The sequence below is a fragment of the Thermobia domestica genome, chromosome 17, assembly GCF_964235325.1.
Source record: "Thermobia domestica chromosome 17, izTheDome1.hap1.1, whole genome shotgun sequence".
NCBI lineage: Eukaryota > Metazoa > Arthropoda > Insecta > Zygentoma > Lepismatidae > Thermobia > Thermobia domestica.
Genome location: NC_137470.1, coordinates 9,791,878 through 9,804,843, shown reverse-complemented (window position 1 = coordinate 9,804,843; position 12,966 = coordinate 9,791,878). Strand labels below are relative to the sequence as shown.

The window sequence follows — 12,966 nt, the reverse complement described above, 5'->3', positions numbered from 1 at the left end:
GACCAAGGAATATCTCAAATGCATTTTGGAACCATATGATCAACTTGGTGGCGCCCAATGAGGGCGGGGGCGTGACATCACATTCTTTTTCTTAAGGCAGTTTTCAAAAATTTTTCTCGCCCTTAGTTTTCGAGGTATCAGGTTGAGATCTTGCACACGCAATTCTGTACTTCTGACTATTTCTCACATTTTTTTTTTTTGAGATTCTACGTCAACCCTGGCCCGAGGGGCTCAAAAGATTCAAAAAGTGGATTTTTCGGAAAATTTCCCGGATTTTCCCTAATTTCCCGTTTTTGATGTATAATATTGACATGTGAGTAGTACCCTTTAAATGTTGCTCTATTCTGAAGAGAATGAGGTATGAATTATGATCCAGGGACAAATAATCTCGTTTTCGGAAATTTTTACATCACGTCGTATATATATATATTGGTCACCCACCCTCACCCTCAATTTTCAAGGTATCACATTGGAAATATGCACATATGTTTATGTAAACTACGTATTTTTTCAGTGTTTTTGAGATACCTACATCAGCCCAGGCCCGGCCAGAGGGATGCAAAACTTTTGAGAAAGTTATTTCCGAAAAAGCTCCCAGTTTCCTCCGATTTTCCCGTTTCAGGTGTATGATACGAACAAGGGAACAAGCGAGTGGTGCCGTTGGAAAGGTTGCTCTATTGTAATATATGAACTATGATAAATAAACTCCATGGTTCTGGATAATCACAATAACATTTTAAACCATATTTCTGACCAGAACAAAATGAATTATTTAATAACTATACGATTTTTGTTACAGTTTCAAGGACCTAACGCCCTCTTCATCAGACATTGAGAAAAGACAGATGACAGCAAATCTTATATCTTCCTCAGCCGTTAGTTAGCTGAGCGTCCTTCATATGCTAACTGTGGTCTTTTTTTAGCCATTGGACATTTGGCATGTGTATAATCTTCTCTAACTATTGTGGAATACCAACATTGTATGAATTTGTAAACTCTTTCTTTTATGAGTTTTCCCCCCACATAATTTCTTCAAAGAACAGAAAGTAGGTTTTCACTGTACTTTTTTTAATCAATAGCTGAACCTGCGATCTGTACACAGCGCATCATTACATATGAGCATGAATCTCCTTTTCATTCCTCAGAACACCTGTACATGTCCCTTTACAGACACAAAGGAAAGACGTCTTGATAAAAATTGACAAGAGATACCATAAAGGGGAGATTTTTTCGATTACTTTTTCAATATCTCGCACCGTTTGCAAGATTTGAGCCAACTTCCGGTTGGAGTTTTTAACTCATATATGATCAGTGTTTTCTTTCTTCTTGCATGCAGTATGTAATAAGCAAATACATTACACACACAGTTAATTATAATGTCAGTGATCTATGGTGTTCATTGGGCAAAACACTCCGAACAATAAAGATTCATCTTATCCTGAGGAAATGATTATATTTCGCTTTTCATTATCATTTGGCCATGAAACAAAAGCCTGAGAGATCTACAACCCCTATATACAACAAAGTTGTGCTGGAATGCTTAACTCGTAGGATATAATGCTTTTTTTTTTTAAAAAAAAATCAACACTTCGAGTGTACCCTAAATAATATAATAAAGAAATAACTACCATGTTTTTTTTTTTTTTTTTTTTTTTAATATTCAATTAGAACTGGAGAATCTACACAAAATTTGGAATCGACCAGTGTAAACGGCACGTTTCTAGCACTTGTGGTTTTCGAAATCTCATTGCCGAAAGGGTTGGAGGTAAAACATATAAACTTTTCTTTGTAGACAAACATATAAACCTAACATTTTAATATATAGATGTTATGAAAAATAGTGAAAACTTGAAATTTTGTTAGAACTGGTAAATATTTACCCAAGTGTACTAGGTAATCCCGCTCTACTCAATGGCAACGCTAGTTGCGTGCAAAAGGCTGATGCCGTTCTTTGAAATACATAAAAATAACAATGTAAGATTGAATTGACACTCGACTGATGTTGATATGAGAAATTTCATAAACATTTAACGTTGCTAACGAGTTAAATTAGAATTGAAAGACTGAAGGAAACCATTCCGTAGCCCATTTTTCTAGAAATGATATGACCATGTCTTTTTTAGTTTAAGTTTGTAGGTCGTCTAGCTTATTGCATTTATGATTAATTTACAACATGGGTGTTAGTTATGGGGAACTGAGGGCCCGCTCCCAAAGTTCACTTGCTCCCTAGGATCTAGATATTTTTGTTTGGATATCTGACAACTAAACACACGCCAACCGCCCTTCCCTCTTGAAGTTTTCCTGAAATCTGCACTGATAGTTTACAATTACATAATTTCATTGTAAACAGCTACACTGGTGGGACTGGTGGTATATCGTGAACCATCCTGGCGGACATGGTGGTGCAGTGGTAGAGCGCTTTTGTCTGGTGGTGGGGTCACTGGTTCGATTCCCGGCCAAGTAAGTTTGTGGTGGACAACATCGTGCCCGCTGGTTTTGTCGGCTACTTCTGTTTCCTCCCACTTTCTCATTCGATCAATTGTTCCACTATCATTCACTTGTCTTGAATCAACGTCTCCCTTGGCCTAACGGGCATAATCGTTAAACTGAAAGATTTCATTTCATTTTGAATCATCCTTACACAAATGAAACATCTCGAGGGTTACCTGTAATAAGTAAAAATTGTATAGGTTTGTTGTTTATCTACTTGGTAGCACAAGTCGCTAGTTGTATATTGTGAACGCTCATAAAATTTTATTTCAGGATACAGAGTAAAAATTGGACTTAGAGCCAATAAAAGTCCATGCTGTGATGCTGATTGTGCTTCTTTATTCTCCATTGTTTCATGTTCATTGCCAAATCTAATGTAAATAAAATGAAAAGAGTTTGTTTGTGTGCTTGTCTGTCTGTCTGCCTGTATGTGGCCTGGGGACTAGACGAGTGGACCGAGAGTGACCAAATTTTGGTCAGGGGTACCTTGGCCCAGGCCCCAGATCAAGACGAAACCTTTTTTTTTTTAATTTCGAACCAGGGGGATCTCTGAGGGGGGGAGTTTACCGGAACCGGATTGGGAACCAGACAGATTGGTCAAGAGTTACCAAATTTTAGTCACGAATACCTTGGTCCAGGCTCCAGACCAGAGTTAAACGTTTTTGTCAAAATTCGAACCAGGGGGGCGTTTACCGGGACATGTAAAAGTAGTAGAAAATGACCGATATTAGTGGCGAATTCATACTTTTCGCGGTCGCTGAAATCAATGGTGAAATTTCGATCGCATTAACTTCCAAATTCACGCTATTCGGCTCCGGGCCGGACCGGGGGGGGGGGGTTAGATACCGAGACACATAAAAGTAATTCAAAATTACCGATATTAGTGTCAAATCAATAGTTTTCGCGATCACTGAAATCAATGGTGACACTCCCACAGGCATTGAATTCCAAATGCAGCCCCCGTGCGAAGCATGGGTATATTCAACTAGTAGATAATATTTGTGTGCTGTATTCAGGATAGAAAAAAATATACTCTCAGATTAGAAAGTGGAAGAAAAGTTGGAAAATCAAAATCAGCTACCAATCACATGCTTACATTGTAAATTCACGGCATGCTCAAAACTAAAAGAAATCATTTTTCGAGTGCAACTGCCATGCCTCTGATGAACTCATGGCTGCACTGGGAGTACGGCTTTTCAGAGGAGCAATAAGAGCATACCTACTCTTCTTCAGCTGTAAGAATCCTTCCCAATGCCCACAAAAGGGTTAAAGCAAAGCATGAAAAAAAGGCAAACAAAAGAAAAAAGACATACACACCTTTCTGACTTTAGTATTGGTGTTGATAAATCTCTTTTTTTAACCTTGTGAGCAGCCATATCCTAGACTGATTGGTTTTCACAGAATGGAATTGCAGTTTCCATGGCAACCGTAGACTTTTATACTTCTCACTGGGAAGCCTGTCAGTTGTTGTAATCTGGGTATAACATCAGTAGTGGAAACACATAAGGTTGGAGGAAGTTCTAGATTTATTGCTGTGGACGTAAAGACCACTGTCGGATTCTTCCAGCATTAAACCACTCGAATAAGGTTAGTTACAGTTGGCCTCCTTATAAGCTCCAGCCTCATATTATTCGTCTGTCTGTACTTATAAAAAAAAAGTGTCAAATATATAACTAAGTATTTTATAACAAATTGATATTAACCCTAGAATGAGCAATGGGGAGATGGATCAGTTTTGCCCGCGCGTTCAAGTTTTTATTTTTCAAAATACTTGACATTTTATGCTACTAATATCTCTAAAAAATTCGGCGTTATGGATTAAACAATATGTTTTCAGATTAGAACTACTTAACATTATATGCTGTTAACTTGTGTAAAGGATTTTGCTTCTTGGTATTATAGATAAATTAACAGCTCGTGATTTTGTTTTTACATTTTCCATTTGACTTCAAGTGCGCACCCACGTGAGGGATTCATCGGGTCCGCCGCCCCTAAAATCTTCTTAACTCGGCATACATGTGCCGGCGTGCATTTTCTTTATACTTGCTTAGAATAAATCTTTGTTACATCAACTATTTCTCTGTAACACTTCAACTGTACTCTTTCTTTGCTTACAAAAATAATCTAGTTCTGTTTTTTTTTTTTTTTGATAGTATATAGATGAAGTACTTAATTACTTAGAATAACACCGGCTCCATGCTACATAGATGTAGTATCTTGTAGTATTAGAACTCTTGCAAAAAAAAAAAAAAAAAAATGAACCCTGCTCAAGAATTGTAGTATTGGGCCCCCTAAGAAACTTTGGACCCAACTAAACAAAAATTTCTGGGTGCGAGACTGTTTCACTGTAAAGCTAGGTTTCCGTGCTGCAAGAATATTGTAGCTGTCATTAAAAAAATCTTGCAACCCTATCTATTTACTGTTTACACATTACAACTTTCTGAAAGCAAGAAAGATATCTCCACCTATACAGCACTGCACTCTAGTGGACAAATAGTGAATCTTCTCGTTAAAGACGTGTATTTTGGTGCGCTTTTCCTCCCCGTCCAAAGGACTCCGTCGTTTCGTAATTGGCGAAACCGTTTTTTGCTTTATGTCAGTGGGAGGGCGGTAGCAGGTAGCAAGCAAAACGATCCAGAAAGTTGCACATGATTTGACTCCTTGCAAGATGAAAAAATTGTTGCATGTCCCTTTCAAGACTTTTACATAGTGAAATATTGTAGGGTTGCAAGATATTTTTAATGACAGCTAGTAGATTCTTGCAGCATGGAAACCTAGCTTAATATTCACTTTTGTTTCCTTTATTACATATCATCATTGTTTTATTTTGATTTATTTGCTGCGAGTAAATTTGATTCCCCGTTGGTACTAAGTATAACACACGTCTTTGCTTTCAATCAAAATTTCTTCTTATTCCAAAACCTACTTTAAGTGTAACTTCTGTTTTTTAAACGCTGAAGCTAACAAGAGTGTATAAATTTCATTGTAAAAGTAAATACATACATACATACACCACCAACACAAAACCAAATTTCAACCGTAACATAACAGACGACTGTACTTTAATAGTGTAAACAATGTCATATAATTAACAATTTACGATAAATGTGAAATAGAACAGCTTCAGATGTTTCTGTTATTAGTTTAGTAAAAATCACTTGAAAAAAAAAAGGAGGGTAAATTTGACCCATGCCCTCTCTTGGTACTTGACATAGCAGATACAGGCTTTGTAATTCTAAGGTTAATATACTGTTGATTTTTGTGTTCTTACTAATGCTTTTTTTCTGTTTTCTGTCTTTACAGCACCATGCCTTCAGACAGCATGGATGACATCGAATTAAAAAATATCCAGCTTCAGTTTCCTTCGCCCAGAACGTTTAATAAGTGTGAAGGTATTGTTCAGGAGGAAAGAATTCAAACCAACCATGGGACGGTACTAGTAGCAGTTCAAGGAAATCGAAAGAAACCTGCAATCCTTACGTACCATGACCTAGGGCTCAACTGTAAGTAGTTAACAGTAGTTGCATGAGAAATTTGAAACTGCAGTATGGCGTAATATGTGATGCCAGTAGATAGTTACTTATACATGCGTAATTCATGCTTAATTAAGTTTTTCTACAGACCTAGAGAGTCAGTGAAATTTAACAAATGTGTATATCTTATGAATAAAGCAACTGAAAATATGCTGGAGTCAGCTGCTAGTAGAAATAAAATACATATATATAATATATTACTAGCTAAATTAAACAGTGTGACAAACATCTTGGCATTTGAAGGCGGCGCTCCAAGTTCCATTTAAATGCTGCTAGCAAATGAGAGGCCAGGGTTTTGCCACGTTTATTATGTACACGTACACGTCTATCCTCTGCCAACCGATCGCGCTGTAGTTCGTCTGCTTAGCCATAGCCACACCCTTTAGCACTCAGCAACGTCGCGTCAGAACTTGCGTTTTATTTGTTTAGCTGAAATGCCAAGATGTTTGTCACAGGCTTTAGATGGGGTGGTCTGTAGCTGTCAGTAAAGTGTGCGACTGCCAATCCAGTGATTCGTATTCAATTCCAGTGAGTGTTTTCTAATCTAGGCCGTAAAACTCAGAGAACTCAGAGGTTAGCTCAGTCTCACAAAACTAGTATCAAAGATAGACTTGGGGTTAAACCGAAAAAAAAAAAACCGCTAGAGAGCCCAGGTCCGTGTAGGGCTTTATCGCTAAGCACTAAGATGGCAAATTCACCTAGCATTTTTTTCTTTTTAAACTGATTTTCATAGCGGACGAGTGTTTTTCTGGCAGCCATATCCACACGTTAATAGGAATTGAGATTGGTGAAGGAAAGGTTCCCTCAGCTATCGCGAATAACCAGAAAATAGGCCTACAATACATACCTATGATGCAATGATGTATAAACGATTTACTTACCATCAAGAAATAGACAAGAAATGCTCTTCGTTTCGTTTAATTCGTTTAACAAATTAGTAAGAAAAGTAGTAAACTTTTAGCAGGAAATAATCTTACAGGATCAAAAATAGAAACTAAGCATATATTTTATATTGTGAAGTATCTAAATAAACTTTTTAAAACCATCTCTTCTAAGAAGTTATTTTAGTGTCTCCATTATTTTTCTTTCGTGGCACCGCGTAGCATAGTCACTAGCGCTCTCGCCTTTGGTGCTAGCGATTCCGGGCTCATTTCCCACTAGGGACATTCGATCGAAAAATTGTAAAATCTTTTTCAGGCCTGCGATCCTGACTGAGGTGTTCCTGGGTTTTCCTCATTCATACCAGTCAAATTCCGGGATGTTACTTAACATACAGGTCCCAGGCCGCTTCCCCAACCCTTTTTTCCTTCCCCTTTCCTCGGATAACGTGAGTGCCGAGGAATGTCTTTCCTCATACGTGACCATAAGCCCAGACTTCTAATCCTAAAGTAACATTGCCACGTTAGAAGAACTTGTAGCTGTCATTAGAAAAATCTTGAGACCCTACCATATTTCACCATGTACACACAGTCTTGAAAGGATCATAAAACATATTTTTTCCATCTTGCAAGGAGTTGAACAATGCGCAACTTTCTGGGACGTCTTGCTTGCTACCTGCTATCGCCCTCCTGTTGACACAAAAGAAAAACCAGTTTCGCCGCTTCCGAAACAACGGATTCTTTTGGACAGGGAGGAGAAGTGCCCCAAAATACACGTTTTTAATGAGGAGATTCACTGTTTGTCCACTAGAGTGCAGTGCTGCATGTGTGGAGAAACCTTTCTTGCTTTCAAGAAGTTGTAACATGTAAAGAGTAAAATCTCAACACTAGAGCAAGTTTATATATATATAATATAACAGGTACAGGATTCATTTAATGTGGCTTCTCAGTTTAAATTTGCTACCAATAAAGATTATGAGCTTATGACATTAAAGCGTTGGCAAAAAAGTTTCAAAAGGCAAATAATGCCTTGATCCTACATAAAGTTTAAAGACTTATATAAAATGAAAAATTGTTTGCGATACCGTTTATACACCCAATTTTTACCAACATAATAATAAGAGGTAATAGCCGCACAATATAAAAATGACCTACCGGCGATGGAAAAATGTATAGGAACACATATCTTGGGAAAAAAAATCCATTATTGGCTTTTTTCTGAGGTAAATACGAATCAGTGAAGCTAGTTGTGTAGACATGACAAAGCATAACGTACACTCCAGAACGTAGCAACATGCTTGTGATTGTAATAAATCTTCATCCACTTCAGGTCTTTGAAATCATTTCAACCATTTTAACAATAATATCGAAAAAGTGAATATAAACAAGGGGAAAAGTTTTAGAAATATTTTTTTTATTACTATTATTCAAGTAGTACTGAATCAGGTAACACGTGGCATCATCTATTGATTAACCGCTTCCCGGATTAACCCGAGTTATTTCGTTTTACTAAGTAGGTCAGTTCTGGTCGAATTTTCTTCCCAGATGTGACTATGTTGTCCTCGAAATATCTCGGAATAAATCACGAAAGAACGGTCGACGAAACAAAGTGGGAATTTGCTCGTCCTGGTCCAAATTGAAGCAAATGCGGAAATCTTAACTCGGGTTGCTCCGTCAGGATCTGGTTACTTCGGATAAAGTGGACCGGGAAGTGGTTAACAATTTGTTCACTGGTTATCCAACTCTTGAACGATATAGGGTTGCAATTAGGGCCCGGAAGTTGAGGAAAAATCCTCTTTTTTTACGAGTGCCCGAAGACGAGGTTTAACATATATTCAAGCTTTCTTATTTTAGTTTGTATCTCAGTTTGTAGGAGGAGGACAGACCATTAACCTAGCAGAAGCTTGTATTTCTTGAGTATTATATCCATTAAATATGTAATTCTAATTAAATTGGGTATTATTTTTACGTCCTTTTTTTTCCAATTTTTAGATCTTTTTTAAAGATATTTTTAGGTGTTTTTATAGGTCCTTTTTAGGCAATTTTTAGGTGTTCAACTTCCGAGCCCTAGTTATAACACACAAAGGCAATATGAAAGATTAGACCAGGACTCGAACCCGGGATCTCCGTCATTCCGTGCCGATGCGTTAACCATATGCTCATATGCTAAAGCAGGTGGTGATAATAGTGACAATGGAGAAATGGTGAAATAAAGTAAGTGGGAGGAAACGGGAGAGATCCGAGAAAACCCATACATACATGCTTCTCTTCCACAAAACTCACTTGGCAAGAGCTAAGCAAGATCGAACCAAGTACTCCACCTCGAGGTGAGTGTGCTCGATCTGAGGTGAGCACACTACCAATGAGTCACCGCGGTCCCTTATTGGTAGTGTGCACAAAGAGTGAATTAGCATTTGGTAAGTTGTATGGGAGATCGGGTCTCAACTGTATAATGAATACCTAATTGCTCTGACGAAGGCTGCAATCCACTTCACTGAACATTGAGCGAAGTGCCCATTATAATAAGTCAGTTAAGAATGTAAATACTGTATGTCGTTTGTGCAGTTTATGAAGTTCATCTTACTTTAATTTCTTAAACCTTAAATTCTGCAGTCTATATATCAGACTGTGGTTGGTGAATGTTTAAATTAGTTAGCTTATCTTTCAGTTTAACGTCCCACGATTATGCCCTTTATGCTAAGGGAGACGGATGATTAACCCGTCAACCCCCAGAGTCACCTACAGCTGACACAACTTGAAAGGCGTCTTTTTCCTTGTACAGTATGTCGACTTCGAAACTTTTTTGTGTGGTGATGCAACATATATAGGTAAGTAGCTGGTGCTACTGTGGTTCACTAGGACTCTCTAGTGGATGATTGGTGAACAAGAAGACGCCTTTAAAGTAGTATGACCTGTAGGTGACTCTGGGCATTGACGGGTTAAGGCAAATGAATGATGGTGGAACGAGAATGTGAGAGGAAACTGGAGTCCCACGGGCATTACTTTGTCCACCACAAACTTACGTGGCCAGGGATCGAACGAGGGAACCCAGGCACTAGGATAAATGTTCTCCCACTGTGCCACCTTGCTTCTCAATGTTTATTGGTGGGCACAAAAATCGTTTTATTTTTCGGTTTTCGAAACCGGTTTGATCTTATATCAAAAACCGGTTCCAGTTATATCAAACGTTTTGCTTGTTTGGGAGTTAGTACCAAAAGAACGAGAAAAGATAGGAAACTCGCAAAAATCACACTGGTTTCATTGAAATGCCAAAACTATTGAGAAAAGTGAAAACTGTTTCCGTGAAAGACCGCAACCGATTTTTGAAGAAAACCAAACTGGTTCCGTTGAAAAACAACCGCTTTTGGAGCAAACTGAAATGTCGTTTCTTCTGGTTTATCAAAAACCGATTTGAGATTAAAAAAAAAAAAGCTTTAGTGTAAATAACAGTCATTGCAGATACAACCTTGCACACACTGATGAAACTTTTTTAATGTTACAATTAGAAGGAAATAGTTCCAAATAAAACTAGACCATTCTCTGGTTCTTAGTCTAGAAAATATGTGCCCATAAGAAGAGTAGGCAAAATTATTTGGGACCAATATCATTCTTAGCTCGACACACGTGGATGGAATTTCGTTTTATTACCGTTACGGATATGCAGTCTTCGGTTATTGATTCTTATGACAATTTTGACTTGAAAGTTAAAAAGGCAGAGACCTGAGTAGTATTGATCTTAATATAGACACGCAACCATGTGAAAATTAGTCAATAAAATACAATGAAGTTGTGACAACTTTCTAGATTGCTTCTAGACGGTAAACATCAGTGTGACAAACTAAAAAAAGGTCCATGGAACTACAATATATACATTCTTTTAAAGCAGATTATTATTATTATTATTATTATTATTATTATTATTATTATTATTATTATTATTATTATTATTAAAGCTGATTTTATCATATTACTTCGTAACTTACATATTTCAACGAGCCTATCCAACGATTTTTCGCTTCGCCATTTTTTATTCTAATGTTTTCTGATCTGATTCCCCTTCTTTCTAGTTTTTGTATTTGTATTTCATCCTGTTGTTTGTTCTTTAGGTATTTATCGTGATCTTTTTCATATCGTTTTCATGTGTAGAAATATTTTTTTTTTAAATATGTTACCTAGCAGAATATCCGTTCTTCACAAGGGAATAATATGTTTTGATTTTAAACATGAAGCGGTGAATTTGGATTTAAACGGCATCGGAAAGTGTCAGTATTCGTCTCAGCGACCTCGAAAACTATGGATTTGACAGTAATATCGGTCATTTTCCATCATTTATATATATATATATATATATATATATATATATCGTCCCTCCCCAAGATACGGGGCTGAATTTGGATTTAAACGGTATCGGAAGTGTTACTGTTCATGTCAGTGACACTTAGAATTTTTGGTTGCTGAGACAGGCATCATTATGTGGACCCTTGACGAGTACATGTATACTATGACAATGCTGCTGTAGTTTATTGTATAACAAGACGTATTTTTAGTGTGTTTTATTTGTTGTTATTTGGTCATATTTTGTATCAGCTTCATTTAATTGGTGCAGCGGTGGCTCAGTGATAGAGCGTTCACCTCTGTTGCATGGGGTTCTTGTTTCTATCACAGCTCGCGCCAAGTGAACTTTGTGGTGGACAGACACCATGTGCATGGGTTTTCTTGGGATTCTCTCGTTCCCTCCCACTTTCTTCATTCCACCATTTCATTCATTTCTCATCACCGTCTCCTTTAGCCTAGCCGGCATAACCGTGAGACGTAAGTGATTATATAGTTACGAAAAAAATGAAATCTATGTTCATACACATCTAAATAAAGCAGATGGGCTCTCGCGATTTGGGCGCGATCCTTTCAATAGCCACACCCAATCAAAACTTGCCATCTGGATATCAGGTCCACAAAACCTGAGATCAAGGAGGGAAAGACGTAATTGTTGTTGTAAGCTTCGTTAAACTCGTTTATTATACTTTTGTCCGTAATTGCACTTACTTTTAGTTCATTTCTCTTCAATATAATTTGCAAAAGATAGTAAAAAAAAAAAAAATTCAAAACTCAATTATAATTAACTTACAAATTCTATATCTGTTAAAAAAAAACTGCTTTGTAGTTCTGACTTTAAATGTATTTCCACGTACCAAAGTCAAGTACCTTACAGCTTTGGGTTCCTCCATTATTGACTGTGCATCATGTAGAAGGTCCTTCTTACACACTATATGAGAAACTACGTGAAGACGATGTGAAATTTTTAAATTAAACGGCGTGATAAACATCTTGGCATTTGAAGGCGGCGCTCCAAGTTCCCTTTAAACGCTGCTAGCAAATGAGAGGCCAGCGGTATTGCCACGTTTATTTTGTACACATTCACGTCTATCCCCTATCACCTGATCGCGCTGTAGCTTGTCTGCTTAGCCATAGCCACACCCCTTTACCACTTGGCAACGTCGCGTCAGAGCTTGCGTTTTATTCGTTTAGCTGAAATGCCAAGATGTTTGTCACAGGCTTTAGTATCGGATGTCTACACAAACACTTGATTTTCTGATAGAAAGAATTGGAAATCATATTCAGCGTCAGAATACAGAAATGAGACCCTGTATTCTACAATAGAAATGATAGTAGTTGCAATAAGGTAAATTATTATTATTATTATTATTATTATTATTATTATTATTATTATTATTATTATTATTATTATTATTATTATTATTATTATTATTATTAAATATACCATACAGCTGTAATAAAGTTACTGATTGACTGATCACGGAAATTCTAACTCGCTTACATCAGAGGCAGAAACTGGGTTTTTTTATTCACTTCCTCATGGTTTGTTTTAATGACAAAATAATAATAATAATAAATAAAATATCGAATTGTAAAACTGACGAAGAGGATGAAAATTTTTCCCCTAGAGTTTCTAATTTTATTTTATTTTTACCTTTATTCGTTTAAAAAAAGCTGGGTCACTTTGGTCTTTTTTTTTTTTTTTTTTTTTTTCAAAATTCATATTTTCG

The 12,966-nt window shown here is 36.9% G+C and overlaps 1 protein-coding gene across 6 annotated transcripts in view; it reads left to right on the top strand.

Moving 5' to 3' along the window:
• Positions 1–12,966, top strand: part of MESK2 (misexpression suppressor of KSR 2) — a 261,034-nt gene that overhangs the window by 157,516 nt on the left and 90,552 nt on the right. For all 6 annotated transcript variants that reach the window (XR_014128807.1, XM_081743534.1, XM_081743532.1 and 3 more), the window contains one exon: positions 5,794–5,993. Coding sequence is in view for 5 of the 6 variants with exons in the window: in XM_081743534.1 (XP_081599660.1) it covers positions 5,794–5,993 (200 nt within the window). In the remaining variant the exon portion in view is untranslated. The remainder of the gene's footprint in view (positions 1–5,793; positions 5,994–12,966) is intronic.